The sequence below is a fragment of the Larus michahellis genome, chromosome Z (assembly GCF_964199755.1).
Source record: "Larus michahellis chromosome Z, bLarMic1.1, whole genome shotgun sequence".
Classification (NCBI taxonomy): domain Eukaryota; kingdom Metazoa; phylum Chordata; class Aves; order Charadriiformes; family Laridae; genus Larus; species Larus michahellis.
The window spans coordinates 32,084,806-32,107,560 of NC_133930.1; the positions used below are offsets into that span (position 1 = coordinate 32,084,806).

General features: G+C 35.4%; 1 protein-coding gene across 24 annotated transcripts in view; it reads right to left on the bottom strand.

The window, feature by feature from the left end:
• Window positions 1-249: 249 nt before the first annotated feature.
• Window positions 250-22,755, bottom strand: part of PTPRD (protein tyrosine phosphatase receptor type D) — a 1,287,856-nt gene continuing 1,265,350 nt past the window's right edge. For all 24 annotated transcript variants that reach the window (XM_074569146.1, XM_074569145.1, XM_074569143.1 and 21 more), the window contains 7 exons: window positions 21,434-21,719; window positions 20,776-20,954; window positions 19,408-19,534; window positions 18,295-18,420; window positions 13,645-13,799; window positions 9,359-9,494; window positions 250-6,965 (listed from right to left, as the gene is read on the bottom strand). In XM_074569146.1, the coding sequence (XP_074425247.1) occupies window positions 6,897-6,965; window positions 9,359-9,494; window positions 13,645-13,799; window positions 18,295-18,420; window positions 19,408-19,534; window positions 20,776-20,954; window positions 21,434-21,719 (1,078 nt within the window). In that variant the 3' untranslated portion in view covers window positions 250-6,896. The remainder of the gene's footprint in view (window positions 6,966-9,358; window positions 9,495-13,644; window positions 13,800-18,294; window positions 18,421-19,407; window positions 19,535-20,775; window positions 20,955-21,433; window positions 21,720-22,755) is intronic.

Sequence of the window (22,755 nt, forward strand, 5' to 3'; positions counted from 1 at the left end):
TGAGCAGCCTGGTCTAGTGGGAGGTATCAAAGGGGTTGGAATTAGATGATCTTTAAGGTCCTTTACAACCCAAACCATTCTATGATTCTATAGTAATGCTAATGTATTTTCAAATAATTTCTTCCAATGAAGAAAAACTTACATTCTGTTTTCTTGCTTTTATGTATGAGAGAAGGAAAGGCATTTCCAGGGAATTTTTACTTTAAAGATTTACATTCTAGATCCAATAAGGCTTTTGAATATATAATGAACTGCTTTTATTGGCAAAGAAAGGTTGTTTGTTTGTTCCTGCTACAATAATAAAGATTTCTGCTGACAGAAGCAAGCTGAATGCATTTTGGGTTCAAAAACATCCTATTTATAGTTTAGATGCAAAATGATCTCTATTCACTACAGTGTCTCATTTGCAGGTTATCATTCTGCTTTCCTCTGAAAGCTAGTCGGCAGATGTTTCCTTCCATCTTGACTCATTACATTAGTAATACAAAAATATTCTGCATCATACTGTGGTACCCTTCATAAGCAGAACTGAAGAATAGAACCACCTTGTTTAAAACACACAGGACAGTGTAAAGAGAAAATACTTTCTTGAATATCAGTACAACTACATTATTCAAATCCTTCAGTTTTTGAATTAAGTAACTTTCAAAATAGTTGCATTCAGTAGCAGAGCATCAATATTCCCTCCTTAAAAATAAAACAGAAAAATAGAATAAAATAAAATAAACAAATAAAAATAGAATAAAAAATAATCAAACAAACAAAAATTAAATTAAAATTTGCCACAGGTCTTAAGATAAAAATTTGCTACAGGTGCATAGCCTCATAACCCATCAGTGCTTCATGTCCCCATGCACAGTAACAGATTGAAAAAAGTACCACTATTTCACACTTCAGAAACTGCTTTAAGGATGTTCTTCGACAACGAAGTAATATTGATACCATTTGGCACCTTCTGTGGACATTTTTTACAATTTGATCAAGTGTTATTGTTGAAGTTTGATTGTCTGAAGATGTTAAATTTCAAGATTTCAAAATGCAAGGCTATTTCATAGAATTCAGCAGCTCCACAGGCAGGATTTTTTTTTTTTTTTTTTGTGTTAAGTTTTATGGAAGAGGAAGTAATTTATCACTGACTGGTAGGTTGGCTTACACATCAGCAAATTTGTTGGTTATTTTCTTCAAAATTCCAGTCTGTGAAAAGTAATTAAAGATCATTCTGCTTATACAGCTGTTTACGAGGAAATAAAAAAAAGAGGCCATGTTCACATCTGAAGCAAAAAGGACTCAGCAATTTCTATGAACATTTTTCTGTCCCTTTGTTGACCAGTGATAACTAATGCTCTTTAGGTTTCACTGGGTACTGATCTGTTGAGTATTGACCTGTTCTAGACACTCTGGTCCGTGAACAATTTCTTTCTATATATTCTTCATCAGTACTTTTTCAATACTTATACCTCTACCAGTAGCTGACGTTTGTTTTAAGGTCACAGTGACTGGGAGAAGCAGGCAATGGGAAAAGAAATACAAAGCACAGATGGAAATCCTCTCTTGCTCTAGAATCAGGACTGACTGTCTCATTTTGAGAGATACCAGAATTAAAGAACACCAAAGATTCTGGGAATCTGGGAATTTGGTTCAAGTGTTTGTATAATATTGAAAAGATGCCAGTGTTATTGTGCTTGAAAGTCTGTAGGTATTGTTTTGCTTTGAGATGGGTTAATTGCACACCTCAACAGCATTTCTTAACTTTAATGATCTCAAAGTACATGACATAAAAATGTTTTTTTATTTGTGAAGGAAGCATGAATTAGAACTAGTGTTGTTGAAACTCATTAACTTAAAATGTATTAACCCATACATAGCCAAATCTTTTTATCAATATTCATTTTCACACTTTATTTTGGCCCATGCTAGATGCACAGAACAGGAAAATCCAAAGAAGTCAATGCTGACATTAAAGGGCGCCATCCAAAGCCACTCAGATAGTTAAAGAAACCCTTACATAACACAGCTTTAAACCACCTTGCACAGACTATGTAAAAAAGGTTCAAGCCAAAGGCAGCCTGCAAAGCAGTAAAATCCACAGAAGTCAGTGGAAAAACATTAGTAATACTCTCTAAGAATACCAAGGCTTCACATTCACACTATTATCACCATCTTAACGTGGAAATTAGGCTAAGAAGAATACAAGTTCTTAGAAATCAGTCTAATATTTATGTCTTTGCACATCCTTCCAGCACAGAGAATTCTTTATTTACATGTACTTAATACTAGTGGCTAATGGACTGTGTTCCCTTACTAACAAAGCAATCTTGGAGATAAAACCTGCCCTCTTTCAAAACAAGCAAACAGAGCAAGTCTTTTTTTTATGTTATCCTTGACTAGATCTCCATGCCCCTTGTAGCTTGCCTCAATACACATGGCATGTTCATTTAAAACTTTTTCAAAGCGTTTGAAAACACTCGCACAGTGTTTGGACAGCAGCTTCAGAGACCCACATTTGCACTCACTGCACATGCAGTGCAGAGCAGAAATGAGTCAAAAATCTGTCATGACTGCTTGCCACATTTTCTGTAACTGAATTCTGACTAGTGACTTTGGATTTACTCCAGAACCTGCCAAATCCACAGGACAGAAAAATTCACAATTTGACCCACAATGGGGATATTTTCCCCTCTTTAGGTGGGACAGAGGTCTACTTTTTCAATGTAATGATACATTTCTAAAGCACAAAGGGGAACTCCTGAGGAATGTAAAGTGTGATAATTTCAATTCAATTCATAAAGCTATGGGAATTCATGCCAAAGAGATTGCCTATGCTGGCTCAAAATTTGCTGCTAAAGATGATATATATTTGCTAACCTAAGAACGCATTTTCCACTGTCCAGCTGCTAGTTAAGATGATTAATGACTGCTTTGTAGTTCCAATTAAACTCCTTTATCACCAGGAGGTGACGAAACAAGTTTTGATTTCAAAAGTGCTGCTTAAGAAAGAAGACCAGGGCTGCATAACACTGACATTTTATTAGAATTCATTTGTAACAAATGGAACTTGTGTCAGCAAAGAAATGATTTTCATACAGACTTTCTCTCGCCACCAATGTAACGAAGTAAGAAAATAAAAAGCACGCCTTTCATTCTGTAAAACATTTACGCGTACTACTAATTAGAGGTAATTGTATCTTTTTTAACAAGCCATTTTACAAGGTAATTTCTTAAATTTTTCAGTCTATGCATCCAAAACAAGAGCAAAGAACACAATTTTTATTATCTTTGTAAAGACACTCCAAGCTTGAATGTCAAAGCCACATAACAGATGGTTATGATGAGACCTGCAGCCTTCTGATATCTATGGAGTATCAGGGCACCAAGAAAAAAAAAAAAAGAAAAAAGAAAAAAAAAGGAAAAGGAAAAGAAAAGAAGAAAAAAGAAAATTAAAGAAAAATAGGAGAGAATAAAAGGAAAAAAAGCAGTTGCATTTTTTTTAGCCATTGCAAACTTTTTTTTTTCCTTTTTACATGTTCTGTGTCATTTAAATACACACAAGTGGATTTTATAAGCAGTTTCTTACAGATGGGTTCAAGTTATAATATTATTGGGTGTAGAATCAATAGGGCAGTGCATAGTACAAAGGTATATATAGAAAGTGCAAATCTCCCTAGAGGGCCACTCCTTCCCCCAGCTATCCTCTCTGCTATCTAACCACTCAAATAATTTTTTAAAAAAGAGCTAAATTGAGCTTCGGTATAAATCATTTTTATATATTTTGTGGTTTTTTTTCCCATTGCAACTAATTACAAAATTAGACATAACTACACATATAAACATAAATAATAGCACCGTACTGGTTACGCTGATGAAACCAATTTTAAGCCTGGAAATGTATGATGTATGTAGACAAAGAAGCTCACAACTTAAATTAACTGTAGAAAGACTGCATATAAGAGTACAGAAAGTGGAATGCACATCAATGATGCTAGCAGTTATCTTAAGAAACACAAAAACTAAATGGAATAGTTAGTTATACAACAATTTTCCTCATAAATTGGCTCTGCTTTCCTTTTTTTTATTCCTTTACTTTCTTTGGAGCTTGCAAGATAGTCTGCTAGGGAGAATGCTCTGATTCTTTTACAGATCCAGTGTGCAAGAATATTCCCTAGTCTATGTTTCCAAAATGATGTTTTTTTTTTTGATTATAGTTTTTTTCTGGTCCTCTGCATTTGAGCTGAAGAACATGACCACACCACATAACCTGGCACTTCAATAATTATTTTAAAATACAAATCAAGAAAGAAGAAGAAAAAGAAACATAGTGCACATTTTTTTCTGGTTCAGATGTAAGTTATAGAATCTCATTCTGAGGTAGCCTTCATTCCATATATATATATTTATATTTTTGTGTTTTCGTTTTTTTTTTTTTTTCTTTTTTTTTTTCTTTACAAAAGTGCTCAAATACAATGCTTGCTAGAGTTTGGTCTTTCATATTTTTCTTTCTGCTAGTAGTGGGCAAAGTGGAAGAAGAAAAAAAGTTGAGGTCACATTGACAGGTCATACCAATACTTCTATTTGAAACCCCAAAGAAAGAATTCCTTTGATACTCATGTATTGACAATGGTAGAAGGCATGATGGAAACCAGGGTCAATGTAAATGGCATCTTATCAAGAGTCTCAAAAAGTACTTTGTGCTGTTTACAGAATTTTCTTTGTTCTCATGAAGAAAATCTAGTGTCACTCTCAAATATATCCTGTCAGCTCAGTCTTGCCAGCCTTACATGAACCCTCCCACTGAAAGCAATGGTTTGACTTTAGTACTCTGTTGACACAATTGAATGACCAGGACTTGGCCCAAAAAAGATAAAAAAAAGATGCATGAACACTGCCAGTGTTAACTACTGCTAGTGTACTGCTACATCTCTGCAATGATAACACAATAACCAGTGACACAGTGGGTTTTAAAAGACAATGAGAAATAGATTTTTACTTTGTGGGCTGGTCTGTTACTGGAAATATGGAAAGATAAAGGGCCTTGACTACCTACATGTTTTGGGTTATCATTTATTACCATCCATACTTCATTAGAAACTGGAAATGCATATTTTTCAAAATTGTCTGATACATGTATTAAAATGTTTGAAAAGAATAACAGAGACATGAACAAACTGAACTAAATACAAAATGAAGGCTAACTTAAAGAAATGCTATTCAAAATAGGCATCAAATATAAGGCACTCTAAATGTAAAATTAAAATAAAACCCAGCATCCCAAAACAATGCTGTATGCCACAAAACGTTTGATTTCACAGAGCAATGTGTGTTTGGCTTTGCCCTGTTACATACGGTAAATGTAAATTATATAGCGCACACTATAGACAGTATACTATAGAATACAATTTTAAAACATCTTAATACCTAGTATATTACAACATTCTCCCCTCCTAAAGGGATATGCACTGACCTTTCCCACATGCACACCTCCTACATTTAATAATATGATTTCTTATTGCACTATAGTGTTACAAATATTGAACTTCACTGGAAGCCTAAATCACATACTCTGTGCGTGTGTGCATGTGTGTGTGTGTGCGTGTGTGTGTTCAAGTGGCAATGTGGATAGAAATATTGTTTGGGATAGAGAAGACGTTCAAATATCAATGATGTGCATTCCTCACTTCCCTTTGAAACAGAAGTTTATGGACCTTGGAAATGCAGAGATGATCAAATAGTAGTTTAATGTAATTGTAGTATGCTGAAAAACTTTCCCAATGCTCTGATAAATCCAGATATGGAAGAATTGGTATGTTTATGTGTGTGTGAATATCTACCTATCTGTATCTCTGTAACTATACAGAGAATTAGACAAGGGTAGACAGTAATACATACATATATATAGAGAGAGCGAGGGTGTGGGTGTGCATGTGCATATGTGTGCATGCGCGTGTGTGTTAGCAGCATCTTTATACTTTGCGCCTCCCTGTTGATTCCAAAAGAAACCAAAAAGCCCCATTTTGATTTAACTGATTACAATGAATATTTTCTTAAAGAAAAATAAACCAAACAAAACCGTAAAAGTAATACCTAACAAGACTGTGGTACTGTAGAGAAATATAGTACTGCACAAAAATGTGCATATTTTCAAATTATTTAACATTTCTACAGCACGATATTACAGATAACAATTCTACAGCTTAAAAAAAAATCTACAGTTTTTAAACAAAAAGATTAACAGTTATGCAACCTTTTCTTTAATTCACCTCAATGAACGATAAACTCTTGTTAAAAAAAGGAAAAAGTTTACACAGTTAAAAATGAAGCACAGGTCAGCAGTATCTTTACAATACTAAAAAACTAAATCGAGGACTTCCTTTTTAATCATTCCCACATTTTCCCTAAAGTGTTATGATGAGCAGTATGATGGGAAGGGGTGATGTTGAAGTCAAGAGTCCGCTTTATTTGAGAAGCCAGGACCCAATCTTTTAATAAACACCTTGCACTGAACTGCAGTTCTCTCAAAATTCTTCTTTGCAAAAGCATGAAATCCTGAACAAGATGATCATTCTCTCTGATCATTTTCCTCTTCCCTTTAACTTCAACCAATGTCGAACCCTTGAGGTATCTGTAAATTAGATCCTCCAGACGCCTCAGTGGTCAGGATTCTTTTATTATGGTTACGTTATTAAACTGTGAATTCTTGGTCCACATGGAATAGTTTGTTGTTGTTGTTGTTGTTATTTTTGTTTTAAATATCCCCATTTTTGTTCATTTGTTTTTTTTTATATATCCCCAATAATTGCTCCTTAGCGAAGAGTTAAGAAGTACTTCTAAAGCACATCGTATGGCTCAGAAGCGGCTCTCTGGATCTTAAAGGGCCTGCAATAAAAATCCACGACGGGTTTTTATGTTGCATAGTGATCAAAACTGCCCAGATATTCCAGTGCGGCTCGATAGCAGAATTGGTATTGATCCTGGAGAAAGAAAGATAGAAAACAAAAGCATCAAAAAGCCAGTTTGTTGGTTGCTTTCTATTTTCTTTCAACTAAGAGTGAATACTTTTTGGCTACAGACAAATACACCACAGAGGCATCTGCAGTTCAGCAATATTCTTTTGCTGACATAACAGGAATCCAGTCTGAGATACAACACATGAAGATAGACACTCATTTAATGCATTAACATTTTCCACAGAATGCAGCTTCTTTTTTTGTGCAGAGACCATATACCCACTTATTGACTGTTTGTTATTCTGGATTAATACAACATCAGCATAAAGCTTTCTTCTCACTGGAGCATGCTAAGATGCTTTCCCCCCACGTATTTGAAAATAAGTAGTAAAATATCCAATTAACTCTACAGCAAATACAACAAACTAAGTGTCAAAATCCATTACAGCCTTAATATTGAATGCTGTACGTAAAACAACCAGGTTAGAAATCATGTTAAGGAAACAAAGGGAATCCCAACCTTTCAGTACTATAGGCTTTGATGAAGATGTGAAGGTATCTCAGCCTGTGGCAAGAAAAGGGCCTAAGAGGGAAATATGCAGCTAAAGCACATTATGAATATTAAAGAGGTTTGCATTTCAACCCACACCTGGAAGCAGAGAAAAGTTCAGTGTGGTGAGAGATTTGCTTATACCTCTGGTCACTCCAACATTTGGCATTACATGTTATCTTCACCTCCACACAGCAGTCTTTTTGCACATTTATGTAATATTGCACATTTATACTAAAATAGGCACATCTGTGTACCCATTTGCAACTGCCACTCAGGGTTTAAAATTTAAAAAAGAAAAAGAAAAAAAAAGAGAGAGATTGCTTCTGAAACCATCTAAAATATCAAGGTCTGCTTATTTATCTGATAGTGCTATGTGGTAACCCCACATGGGTTATACTTGTTAAGATCGAAATAAAATTTATTTTGGAGACCAGGAAACTTATCAGATATTTGCCTTAATGTAGTAGTATGATCACTAACAGTTCTTTTCTGCTTCCTGTTGGAACAGTGGGAGAATGCAGTAGACATATGTGTAAACTTTAAGTGCTTGTGTGGTCTACGTGGAGTTGAAGTGCTTTGTTGAATAAAGATTAGATTTCCTGGCAGTTTATACCACTAAATGAGAGATTTGTTTTCCACAGGATCCTGAAACAAATGAGTATACAACACTTCGACTTTCAGCAGGGGGCATGAAGGGTAACATACAGAAATAAGTCAAAGTAGGAGGCGGGAGAATATATTGCATAGCTGAACTCTGTATTTGTCAGGTAGGCTCCAGGAAGCATAGTTTTTCTGTATACTGTAGTTATTTCTTGGAAACAAAACGACAGAAAGCAGTCATTTTTCATTTTGCTTATCCAGAAGAATGATGGTAATGGAAAAGAAATGGAATTAACTCTTCAGTTTGGTCACAGTGATTTACCTGGCTAACTGACAAGATTAAAAATAAGTATCTTTATTTTTCATATAAGTTTTTATGAAGTTGTCTTCTTAAAAATAAGACTATCCAGCTTTTATTGAACAAGTTTAATTTTCTTGTGCTAAATGGCAAACTCTGGGGAACCATTTCAGAGTTCACAGACTTTAATTTAAAGGCCAGTGTCAATCAAATTATACAAAATAAATGTATGACCTAAAATGTTTCCCTTCTCTTGCCCTTTTGCTTGGTTCTCCTACCCTATTGGCTCTGGCTTAGTTCAAGTCTCCTGTTCAGAAATTTAAGTAGAAATTAAGCACAACTGAAAGTATTCTTTATGACATGACACAGTTCTAAGCACCCAGGCCCAGGAAATCAGTTGATATTGCTTATCCCTTTCCTTATTTCTCTATGGCACTCTAGATAACACAGAAAATATTTACACCATAGTTTTCCTGAATGCTGAATTTACCATTATGATTTTCAGGCCAAACAGCCACTTGCTTGGTGACACAAAGTCAAGAAAACTGTATAAATAATATAGTCTCACTCTGAAGCCATGAACAACGCTTTGCTCCTAGAACAAAAAAATCAGTGGATTCACCTGCGGAAAGAACTTCCCTCCTTCTTTATTGCCAGACATTTCTGCCAGGAAACAAAGTTTCAATTAAAATGCTTCTTGGAAAATGGTTTTCCTCAATTACCATAATTTAGGATCCACTCCTGAAATAATTTTTTTATTCCCCAGCCTGCAGTATCTACTGCTGTAACAGGAAATAGTCCTTGCAGTACCTTTATGGAAGAGTTTATACTGTAGTCATATAGTCATTATATGACTTAAGATACAAATGTAAGCACATTTTATACAGTCTCTATCTGTGCATTTTTTGGTTGTGGAAATACCTCTTCTTTTCCATCACTGTCGTACATGGATACTGTTTTGCTCACCTCTGTCTGTACCATGGCTGGCCGCTGCGTCCTTAACATTTTGACAGTCTGGAAGATATCTACAACACCTTCATATCTCATTCTTTCTAACACAATGCTCAGAGTTATGAATACTCCAGTCCTTCCAACACCCGCACTGTTGCAATAAAAGAAAAAAAAATAAGAAAGGAAAAAAGGAATATTAATTGGCAGTTAATGCTGAAAGAATTGGCTGACAAATTATGTGTGGTTACAACACACCATATGTGTACAGACTTCTATATGGGGAAAGGCTTGATAAACAAAATTCCACAGGAAACTATTGCATTCAGAAGAATAATTAATCTCAAGCAAACTTCATATGCTACTAAGTACTTCCTGATTCTCCACTCTTCACTGCAAAGTGACTTGGTTTGTTCATCCAGATATATAGTAATCAGTGCATGGTGAAGGAAAATGAGAATGTTTGTTGCCAATGATCTATGCTGGAATTGACAAGAGAAAAAGATGCCAAACTGTATTTTACTGCTTGCTTTACTTTAGTTTGTTTATGTATATGCCCTGTTTTGCACATATTCAGTGTGTTAGTTTACCTTCTACTTCAAGTTAGAGATAGTCAGGGGATTTTTGATTAATATGGAAATTGTTCATACACACTGCATTTTAAGTAATGAATACACAAAAACCTTAAGACACAGCTTTTATTCAAGTCTGTCAGTCTGGATGTTTAGCTTTACTGATATATGTGCACCATGTCTACATTAGTCTGAAATGTCATCTTTGAATATACAGCTTGGTTGCTCTCGGTTCTGTCTTTGGTTTCTGCTATTAGCTAAAACTCCCAAGAAGCCATAGAAATTCCTGTAATCAATAGAGCCAATAGTTGTCAGTTACTAAAATTAAGCAATCACTTATTCATGAAGATGACTCTTGGATAAAGAGAGAGGTAACTACAAAGAAAAAAATTATTTTCCAAGTCTGAACTTGTATGGGTGGAGATTAAGCACCCCGTCATCTCACTGTTGATGTCAGTAATTTCACCAGGTTTTGTCTAGTCATATAGACTTGGGAAGATGGAGATTTGTGATGCCTATTCACCAGACAAAAGAGTGGAAGAACATGAACAGCAGGGAAAAACTGAAGAACTCTGAATGTTGATACGGACTGTGACAGAGATCTAGTGAATTCACAGAGACTAGTGTGGAAATCAAATGTCCAAATTGTATGATGGTATTGTAGTGTTTGGTCTAGATCAGTGCACTTCTAGGGCTATTAAATATATGTGATTTGATTTAGCATATTTTGTATAACCTGTGGGCCTTTGGAGAGCTGAAGCAAAAGGAAATTGAGAAAAAACTTGACAAAACATCATGATCTCAGTGCTGGTTTACCTATATGTGATGAGGAGTGTAAGGTCTCCTCTCTATGATGAGGCAATTAGAAGGCTAAATTTAAGAAACATGCTGAAAAAATACTCAAAAAATAGCATTGGAACCTGCTTGGACTTTATAGAGCTGACAACAGCGTGATCTAAACCAAGCAGCCCAGAAAGTGACCAGCAGAGTGAAGGCAGATTACCATTTTCCATTCTCCTTGCTCCTGCTCCTGCTCAACTGTTTAAATATATCTGACAAAAAGGTATGATTTTCTAAATACACGTGAGGACTTCTAGCCTTACACATTAACCAAATCTTTATTACTTCAAAAAAAAACCCTACTCAGAACTCTTCAATTTAGCAAAAGGAGGGAATTGATTTGTTGTATTGTGTTGTTAAGAAATGAAAAAGTATCTGGAGAAGCTACTTAAGAGGAAGACAGACTAATATGGGAAGATCTCGATGCTTGCAAATGCTAACTAGCCATCAAGTGTAATATTTTGGTAAAGTCTATAGGAAACTGACCCTGTTCCCCTGAAAGTGGCAAGCATATTTTAACATTGTATCAATTCATATCAGACGATGCTTAGGATTTCTAAAGAGTGATGAAAGTCCACATCAGTACTAGTAGCATTTTAATCTTCAGCTCATGCTACGACATTTAATGAAGCAATGTGACAGGTTTTAAAGAATTCTGCATTTAGAAAATTGTGAGGGCACTACTTCATAATTTAGTATGATTCACCAAAGTTTAAACAGCTAGAAACCAAAGGTAGGGTGCTTCAATGAGTCATGAGTAGGTACTGATATTTTTGTAAGAAATAAGAGTTTATTGTTAAATGTTCATCTAAATGCATTCTGGGTAAGGCTGGTCTTCCTTATTGTCCAGCTAAAAGCTAGAATAACAAGACTATAAATATCTAAAATTTGTTGAGGTGAAAATTTTTCATCAAGGTGAACAGTCCTTTGCTCTTTTAACTATTTTTTAATTAACTGAATGATTGATTTAGAAGTTTTTAGATTTTAACATGCTGATCTATTTGTAAAAAAGCCAGAGAAGGAGAATGTTTTTGAATTGTGGGTGGCAGGGGTTTACTGTGTAACAGAAAAAGCAAACCTGTGAAAAATGTGTAGAGTGGGAAGGAAACCACAAAAATGTGGTTTCCTTCCACTAGGGGAGTTTGTCAGTTGAAGAATTTATTTGTACAAGAGAAATCCTTAAAAACTCATCATGGTACAAACTGGAGGCATTATTACAGTAATTCCACAAAGACTACGAAAGTGCAGATACCCAGGATTTTGTACTTCCTGAAAGAAACAAATAAACTTGCTAGGGAAATTTCCTATTCTTGTAAATTGACTAACATTGATAATGATGATTAGCATTACCAATGTCTAAATTGTCATTACAATGATGATTAGACCTTTAAAGACCCAACCATGATGAATTATACTGGATTTGACTTCGCTTCTACCAAAGTCAGTGGTAGAAATCTCTATAATTTCACCATGAAAGATCACACCCATTTGGAGGGATGCATAACCTACTGCAAGCAGTATTTCATTGCAGTCACAAGTGGACAAGTTTGCACGGTACGAAGAGCTTAGAAGAAAAACATCACTTTGCTTTCCTATGTATGTCTGCATAAAGGCATAAATATTGCTTATTACTCCTCTGCTCTCAAAACTCATTAATGTCAGGAAGAATAAGGCTTGTTTTTGTCATGGTTGTCCTTCATTTTCCCTTGCCAAATGAATACCAAACACTGCTCTGCAGTGCTGCTCTCCTTAGCAGGCCATAAAAATTTTTAGGCACACAAAAAAAGTAGGATTCAAGAAGTCCAACACATTTATTTTGTCAGTCTTTCAGATTAGGGGAGCATAAAGAACTCTGTCAAAACACACTAGTATTTTAAGAACTTCTGGTTCCTTCTGGCGTTGGAACGACAAGAATTTCTTGCACTCTCTACCTTTATATGCTCTAGTAAACTTGTTCATTTTGTCTTCATGCTAGTAGTGGGGCATTATGTGGCTTGCAGGAAGGACTTGGAACCTGTATCAGTATTTTGCATCTCTGTTATATAAATGATAACATTTAATCTACCAAAAATAATTTAATGTTGCAAAAATGAGTATCTGAAATCCTAATGGAATTTATAGAAAACAATTTATTAAATAAGAGATAGAAGATAAAGATATTATTTTTGGCCATCTGCTAGAGACTCTAGAATACTGTAAAGAAAATAAATAAAAAATGCAAGAATATTAAAAAAGCCCACCATGGATTATTCCTGCATGCCCTGCAGGCTGTTTTCATCTGCATATCAATTGTAAAAGAATTAAGGGAAGTCATCACATCAAAAAATAGGCATAACATTCTGAAGTTAGAACTCACCAATCCAAACCTCAATGATTTTTTGACTGACAAAGTTTCTAAACACCGCTTTCTACTCTGTTCCCTTTCTTGAGATAGTTACTATTTTTATTTGTCTTACCTTGATTAATACTAATATACTACTGAGGTGTAACTAGCTTGTTTACAGCAAATAATTCCCACTAAAGTAAGAGCCTCACTTTTAATTACCAGTGGAAAAAATATATCAGATATAGCAGCCTGTGATAAGGCTCTTCCTGCTGCTTTGTGTGCGTAGCATTGACCAGATTGCACTAGAGATATTTTTAAATGAAACAAAAATCATGCGCCTCCATGTGCTTCAGAAGAACCTTTTCTGTGTAAGTGGGATATCATAGAACAGTTTCTGTTTTGTAAAGCAGTCCCATGTGTTCCTTTTTTGATCTTCTATTTGATTACATTTTCTGATAGTTCACCTATGAAATTCCATTTACATATACACCTTCATTGCAATCAGCAATCAACTTCAGAAAAAAACAAATCTGCACATGAGTTGTTTTGAGGCTTTGCTTACTTACCTGCAATGAACAGAAATTGGTCCATCCTGACCAAACTGCTCTTTTGTTTTATGCACTTGGCCTATGAAGTCAATAAATCCTTCTCCAGACTTTGGCACTCCTTGTTCTGGCCAGTCAGTGAACTGGAACTGCCTCACTGTTCGGGACTGGCCATCCTTTAACAAAAGACACAAATAATGTATCCCAAAAGCACGTTCCAGTGGCTGAAAGTCAGTCAGCCAACAACCAGAAAGACAATCACAAAACAAGGACATTGAGAAGAGGTAGGCTAAGATCACATTTATGAAGACTCTTTCAATCGCAGTACTGGCTGGTGCTTTTGGACATTGGCCCAGAAGTGCAGTTTCATTAACAACATTGCATAGATTCCCTTCTGTACAGGATACAAGAGCTGTCTGACATTCTGCCTGTGTAAAAAGCGTATATGAGGCTAATGATGTAACAATCTCACCAGGTTATACAATTTTTTGGTAAGTTATGTTTCAAATCCTGCGGACTGTAAATTCCTTTAAATATAGAGCAGGTAGAATAAGGCCATCCAATCTGACTTTCCATTTCATAGATATGCTCATCTACTGCATGGCAGGAATATCTTCACTGATAAGAATCGTTTAGTCATTGCCCTCTTTGCAGATGATATCTTTCTATGGTGCTTTCTATGAGGTGGACATTTTCCTGGAAGAAGATGGGTCAAGAGAAGCCAGTTGTTTAACAAACGATAAACTTCTCTTCAATCATCATAATTTCATTCACTAATAGCTTGGACTCAGTCAAAAATTGAGAAGAAAGGCTTCCTCTCTCAAAACAAGGTGGCTGAAGCTGTTCCTTCCCTTTGGTTAGGAATACTAATAGGATTGTTTAAAACTGCAGAACACCACAGCATGGTTATTTTTAGATGGAAGCCACTGAAAGTACTAAATGACAGCTTCTGCTGATGCCTATTTAATGTATAAATGGTCAGGACACGTAAATAGAAAAAATACAAATGGATGAAGTAAATTTATTCTGAATTTTCAAACATTGTTCTTGATGATTTTGACACTGTCAATCTGCACAGCTGAAATGTTTGAAAACATGGGCATAAAAGCATGGTACATGAGCTACTGATGTGAACTAGTGCCTCTGGACATGTTGTTTCCTAAGCACCCACTGTGCCATGTCTTCGAAATGGTCTTGTACTAAGTGAAACTCATGAAAAATAGAAATGATTATAGGAGATCCCCCCCCAAAACAACTAGTTAAGCTGGAGGGCAAGAAAAATCCTTTATTTCTGTTTTTTTTTTTGTCCCTCTACCACAAGCACTCATCTATTACAGACCTTTGAAATTAAATGAAAGTGATTTTAAAAATCACCAAAGGAAAAGCTAATACTTTGATTTTATGTTTCCTCTAGTACTGTGGTGTTTTGCCTCCCATGTCTCAGATGAATAAGGAAAACAGAAGATGGGGGTGTGTGCCAGCCACTGCTCCATGAGAGGACACACATACACTTACTAGCTATTATATTCCCACTAGACAACTGTGACAATTTTGTAGTCTATTTCTGTGGAATGTTTTTACCCACTTGTAAAAAAAAAAAATCTGTTCGAAAACATTTACCCTATTTTATTCCTTGTGGGCATCAACACAAAGAACTAAATATTTCCTACCAAAATGGCATTTTGTTAATGCAGACTTCTCTCATAATGTCTCTGTGATTCCATTTTCCCTCAAGAAGATATAATGAAATTGCATCCTTCAGACAGCCTTAGGCATATGGAATTAATTAATCAAGAAGAGAAAATAATAGGTTGATTACCTCCAAAATAACCTCCCATTCTTCTAAATTAAAGAAAGAAAGCCTTAAGTCTGACTCACTTGCAACATGTTGGTTAAGGAGATGGAAGCTCTTCAGCAACTTCTGATCCTGATAGGAATTATGCTAGAATAACAGTAACTTTTTAGGGGTAGATAAGATAAGAAAGATGATGCTTTACTTGAATCTAGGGTGTCATTGGAAAGACCACAAATTTCTATGTGCAAAATAGATTTGATGGTAAATATTTGGTTTCCAAGTGTGTCTAAAGCAACTGTATTGGTGTATTTCGTGACTGTAATAACTCAATAATCCAGTGCAAATCTGTGAAAACTGTTCTTATTTAGTCTTAATGGCAGTAACTTCTGTTGTTTAATGTTATTTCATGAGCATAGAAGTAAAATTAGTTGGTCTGATGTTAGACGAGCATTCAAACATATTGGGAACTGATCTGCAATTTCTTACACAGTTCCCTCTGCTACTGACATTATAAGTAGTGCTGCTTTCTTTTAAGTAGGTGCTTGCCTATAGCAGTCCAAATACAAATGCCAAATTTTATTAAAATCTTTACTTTCTAATGTTATGACAGTTTGCACAGTTAGTTATCAAAATTTGAACTTTCAGATCCCTACGTGGAGCAGAGAGCTTTTAATGTATCGCCTTATTGATTGGCTGACCGTTTGGATTTCTTGCTCCTCACAGGGGATATTCAATTGTCCTTTGATAAGGCTGTACAATTTATAATACACTCTTACAGTCATCACTAATAGTTTAGCCTTAAATGACACTGCCCAATCATATTGACCTCTGGAGTTTACAGAGAAAGTGAGTATAAAGCAGTCAGAAGTAGCAGACTGAAAGACTTACAGAGGTCAATTTCACCTTACAACAATTCACAGCTCAGTTTCAGAAATAACAGAGTGTTCTACACCAGACACTTGCTGCTGACACCTATAAAGGCAGTGTGCTTCTTTTCTTGTCTCTGGGTCTACCAGAGCACGGATGGTGTTCTAACGTTACAGACGGTTTTGGAGATAAGAGGGAGAGAGGCTGGTTACAACCACTGCATCATTTCCTCTTCTTTGACTACAACAATTTAGTTAGATGATCTCAATTACTGGGTGGGACAGCCATAAAAGCCTAACTACAGGAAAACTATAATGTACATTTTGGTAAATAGTACCCACCACTTCTAGTAAATTTGGAAGGAGCTATAGTTTCCCAGCACATCTAGAAAATTTAAGATGGCCCCGTGAGCTTTTTTTTCAACACAATTTTTCAACAAAATTTGGACCATCAAGGTAAAGAGATTTTCAAAATTGGAGAAGCAATGATGTGTGATGGTAAAATATCACAACAGGAATGCCAAGGTGTATGTATGCTTGGCACTTTTGGAAACAGATGAATTAATATCAGGTCTAATAAAACTACTTTTGCAAATTGAGTTATTCAACCCTTTCAGACTGTTTACTTGTTTGTTAGCTGTAAGTAAAGAGAACTTTCATAAATATCCTAGTTCATTATAAACTCTTGACAAAACCTTTCTGAAATATATACTGTTTTCAGACACTTCAACTACATCTGTGGCTTTTTTGTCTTCCTTGTTATTTTGTGATCTGAGCTTGGTGAACTATGTCACACAAGACCTCTTCCAGTTTGAGATGGAAGAGATCTTTAATAGATGATCTAGGAAAACTACCAGCACAATTGTGGTGAAATTGGCTTTGACTGTCTATGCTTACAAGTGTGGCTAAAGACTGAATTTAGGAGCCTCTTATTCTTCACTTTTGTTAAACACAAATAGGTTAAAGAAGCTATGAGTCATGTGGTCCTTACTAGATTTCAAATAGAATGAAAATCAGATCCAGTGTGTCTACAGTTTCTTCTCAAAAACACACACCTAAGTCTCATTTGCAAAATTACAATGTTCCTATGCTGACTTGGGTCAGTGAAAATACTGTCCATCTAATTACCAGTAGTACCTAATTTTACTTGAAGATAACATTAAAAGAAGCAGTCTAACTATGGGAAAGTCTAATATTTTGTATGCTGACTGGCAACTCTGAGTAATCACTCATGTTATTCCTGGACAGTATGTCCTGCTGTTTTGCCTGAACAAACAGTATTCTACAGTGCTTACAGAAATGGAGGCTGTCAGTAATTTTTCTTGCCATGCAGACTAAAGTGCTAGAAATCAAAAGTCTGAGAAATGCCACATATATATTTAAAATTTATGCACATTTGATCTTATATCACTGCTCAATTTTGGACTCAGAAATTCAAATAAGAAATGCAGTATGAAAATGAGGATGCTAGGGTCACAGCTGCATGTATCTACTCTGCAGATATACAAGAGTGATGAAAATATGCTGTGCCAAAAATCAAATTATAATGTGCAAAGCTTGTCAAGCTTTTCTTACGAATGCTATTTGCTTTGCAGTTTTTAAATCTCAATGTATTAACCTTCATACGCACTCAGCCTAGAGGGTGGTGGAAAAAACATAGTTACAGCTGTAAGTGACAAAAATTGCCCCCAAAAATGATCAAGGGGGAGATGAGGAAGAAAGGGAGAATGGTCCTCAAATCATCTAATGTTTTGTGGTACAAACAGTTATTCAGAACTTTACAAAGTTGTGCTGCCCAGATGTTAGATCTGAATGAAGTAAATTGTTCTTACACACAGATCCCATTCATTTAATAATAACGCTATCTGTTATTTGTTTATTACTTGTAGAAAGTACACCCCTAGGGTTTTTCTAATAATAATAAAAACTAAAAAAAAAACAGAGGAAAAGAAAGAAACTGACATTTTCTTTTAAACTTATGTGAACTAGTGTAATGCTATGTTAACTTACCCTTGCATCTGTAACCTTGAATTCCCTCAGAATATACTGTGGCATGTTGTATTCTGCCATTGGATCTACTACAAAATACTGGTATCTGGCTGAGCGCTCTGCAGGCCAGTACTGGTGGCATTTTTCCTACAAAATAACAAAGCAAAATACATTTCCTGCTACTCAAGACCACTACCATAAACTAGTATAAAACCATTTTTACTCAGATAAGTGTAATACTCATGGAAAGTGCCATCAGTGACAGGAAAATGAACTGTTTGTCTTGCTGTGAACATGAAGTTCCATACCTAGAATAAAAAATGATCTTCAATATTGCATTGCAAAGCGGTTCTCTCTGGTTGTTGTACGTCTGAACTCGTTTATATTTCTGCTCAGTTCTATTGTTTATGAGTGACAAGAGCTATCCCAAGCTTAATTTTCAATACAGAACGGAATTTAAAACTTGAGGCCACCTTCGGTTTTCTTTCTTCTTCCCTGTTGAAGCAAGTCCCCCTGGCCTCAGTCAAGACTCTATTTCTGCATCCACTGTCCATATCCTGAATCATCTCTGTTCCCTAGATACATGGCCTGACTCAGACTTCACTCATCACATACCAGCTTTATTTTGATGTAATCCTGTCCAAGTAGTAAATTGCTTTGTTCTTTCCATTACACAAAGCACCACTTGAATGAGTTTAGGATTGTAAACTGGATGCTGGAACTTTAAAGTTCAGCACTATGAACACACAGAAGACATTCAGATCTCAAAATTACCACACTTTTCTTTTAACATTGTTAAAAGAGGCGCTGCAAAAGTGAAGTTTCCAAATAACAAATCTTTATTTTTTAATAGACAGCAACGCTCTCTCTGCATATTTCGGAACATCAACATGCAAACTCAGTTGCTGTATCTCAATAATCACAATAAAATGCCATGACTAGCTTGTCTATTGCAACACACCTACAGACTGGAAAACCTTACACACGGTGATTAACTATGCCACCAATATTTCAAAAGGAGAAGGAACCTAAATCCTCGACTTTACCTTTAGAAATCCCCATAACAATTAAATATTTTAATAAAAAATGATTATAACAAACATTTCAGCAAAGGAATGTTACAGCAGTACTTACTCTGCCCATTTCTCGTAGCTTAGTAAGCATGACCACAATTGTAGAATTGTGCTCCCAGAGCATTCTCCAGAAGTCTTCAGTTGTTTCTGCTAAAGGACCCTGTGTAGCTATGTAAGCTTTTTGTTGTCTATGTTGAAAAAAAAAGTAAATTAAGAAAAATATTTTAATCAAAAAAGTGAGTTGATACAAATGTCTCTGTTCATATGTAAACATTATCTAGAGGGAAAAAGTTATATACTATTAATAATAAGCACATTAGAACCTTATTATGATTACTTAATCAAACTATGGCTTTTTATTTTTAGAACTTTGAGAGGGAAATTACTCTGTTAATATTATGATATATTACTTTATCATTATTATTTAAATTTTAATGCAAGTCTAATAGATCAATCTTGTGTGCTGTAAAAAGCACTTTAGAAACACTTAGTTGTGCTGGTTCATTTTGTAGAAATAACTGTTTAACAATCTATTAAGTTTAGGAATTATAGCATCCAGCATTTTCTTTATTAACTCCTTTTCAACAGTCTGATGCCTCCAGCAAAAGTAAGGCAGGAAGAAAATTCAGGAATGGAATGCACTGCACTTCCAGGTCTAAATATCCTACTAACGGAAGCTACCACCAAGCTGTTAAAAGCTTCTGTATCAGCAGCTTTATAAGATGATGTCCAGTTCATGTTGTTTTTGCTTCTTTCAATCAACAGAAACACCCTTCTGGGTGACAGAGGAGATAGAGGTTGTTTCCAATTATGAGCAGAGGCTCAGAAAATTATCTCTGTGGATATGGATACTCAGGTACAGCTAAACTGCCTTAGGGAAACTATACCACTTGTCCTTCATGCCTTTTTCTACCAGATGCTTAATTCAGCTGAGGGCATATTGCCCCATGTTGTCATGAAGATGCTGGTGGGCTACATAACTGTTTATGTATAAAATGCTTTTGGCAGCTAGGTCTAGTCTTAATCAGTGTTCCAAGATCGTAGGTTATCACCTTGACACAGAGACTGTATCTCCTGTATGTTATTTCTATGTACCTTTTTAAGAATAGTTGTGAATCATGAATGTTCTTAAAATCTCAGTAACTTTCAGCATGTAAAACATATTGGAAGTTCTCAGTGGTTTAAAGGTAGGTAAAAATAAAACATTTAAGACTTTATGTCATTTACAGAATTTTCCTGTATTGATTATCATAGCTGAAAATCTAAACCTTTTATTAATATTTAAAAAACCACACAACAGAACGTGGCACACACACATAATAAACAATACTAAATTTCAATACTAAATTTTGTTATTTTTAATATAATTACATAAATAAGTTTGTAAACTTTTAAAACAGTCTACATGAGAACACATTAACATTAGTACCTGTATCCATCAATGAAACTGGCATTGATATAATCAGAGCCTTCTACTCCTCGGATTGGCTGCAAGCATACCCTTGTAGACTCATATGGCATAATATTGACAAGGCGATTTTTGAATTTATTACATGGAAGATTGGCACTGATGAATCTTGAAGTGTGAGCCTTAGAGCTAGCAAGACGCTGTTGAAAATAAATTAAAAGAATTAAGCGCAGGTATAACAAAAACAAATGACACAATCAGATTTTATGATCTCTGCTCATTATCCATTAACGAATAATTTCAATTTCAGATGCTTACTTTTTGATATTCTATTGCATTACCTAAATATTTGTAAAGCTTCCTTTAATATCTTATAAAAGTTTAATGTCTGCTCTATTAACCTATATGGACAAATTTGAGTATTAAACAGTTACACAAATACACATTTCAAGCTATTGAAACAATAAAGGAACAGCAGGTTTAAACCATTGAATGGTTCTTGTCTGGTCACCAACTGAAGACAGAATTGTAAATTTTTCAAAGGATCATCTTCCTAATTTAAAATTTTTGCCTGCCAGTGTCTTATCTTTTGATTACTAGAAACAACCGCTGGAGGACAGAGCAGCATTAAGTGTTACAACATTTGCTTTTGGTTCCCCACAACATAAAATCCAAGTACCTTAAATTCCAGTTCCATTCCTGTGACATTCTCGCCTGTTTCTATCTGTGTCAGCTTCTGGATATATGCATACAGGTTTCTGGCTGGCACTTCGGTATTTCCACATGTCACTGCTTCCAGCAGTGCATCGTGGATAAAGATGTACTGGTCCTCAGTTTGAACCATGTAATTCCTCTGCGCTCTCATTAGAGTTACGTGGCCATAAATATCTACAGTCTTTTCATGCTTTATTCTCTCTAACATGGCATCTATCACAATGAAACAGCCAGTCCTGCCGACTCCAGCACTAAAAGAAATGAACACAGGAGGGAAAACATGAAAGTCTATTTCATGCATTGTACTTACTTTTATGGAATTCAAGTTCTAAAGTTTCATAACACTGATTTGAACAGCACATTTTTCTGAATTCGAACATCAGTTTTTATGAAAGAGATTGGTGCCCTGAAATAAGTAAACTACTTTAACACCTATTAAAAGCAATTGAGAACGTGGAATGTTTTTATACAAGATCTTTGCATCTTGCAGTTTCAGAATTGACTATAATAGAAATAAAACATATTGTAACATGTTCTAGAAATATATGTTCTTAAAAATGGAAATTACTGAAGATGATGAATCCTCTAAGAAGACAGGCTTTATTTGTAGCATGATTTCTAACTCATTAAATGCTGTTGCTGCTATTCTGTTTACAGAGGTGAATTTATTGGCAAACAATAATGTTACAGAAACTAAGCCTTACATATTTCTCTCATGCTTTGGAGGTAAACTTTCTATTCCTCCCACAACTCTGTCAACGGGGCTCCTATTAATACAGTTTTTCTGTCCTTTGCTTTTTCATTTTGCCTGGCCATACTGTTATTCTTTGCAACGCAGAACCATGCCTAGTTAGATGTTAGATGCCTAGTTAGCTGCAGGCTGGGAAAACCCCCTGCTGCGCACTTCAATGTCTGTCTTGCATCTCTAGGAAAATATAAGAAAGATCTGGAATGGCCAGCTCCTGGATCAGGATGCTCAGTTATCACATTATTACAAAGGACAGATGATAAAAGTACTAAAATATGCTTAAAGACAAAGCTTGAAATCACAGCATTGAATAATGTCCAGACTGTGTGAGTAATATTTTTCAGGCAAAGGTAAAGTTAGTGCTTCCTTACAGGTTCTCAGTGAAGTCAGTTGTTGTTTTTAGGCAGGAGCTGAAGCGAAGTCACATCAATCCTGTTGCGGCCAAAGAAACTACTACTTCTCAGTACTGCAGAGTAAGGGATTCCTCAGGAACAACTCTGAGCTACAGAGTTGCTTTCCCCTCATTGGTGTGACTTGAG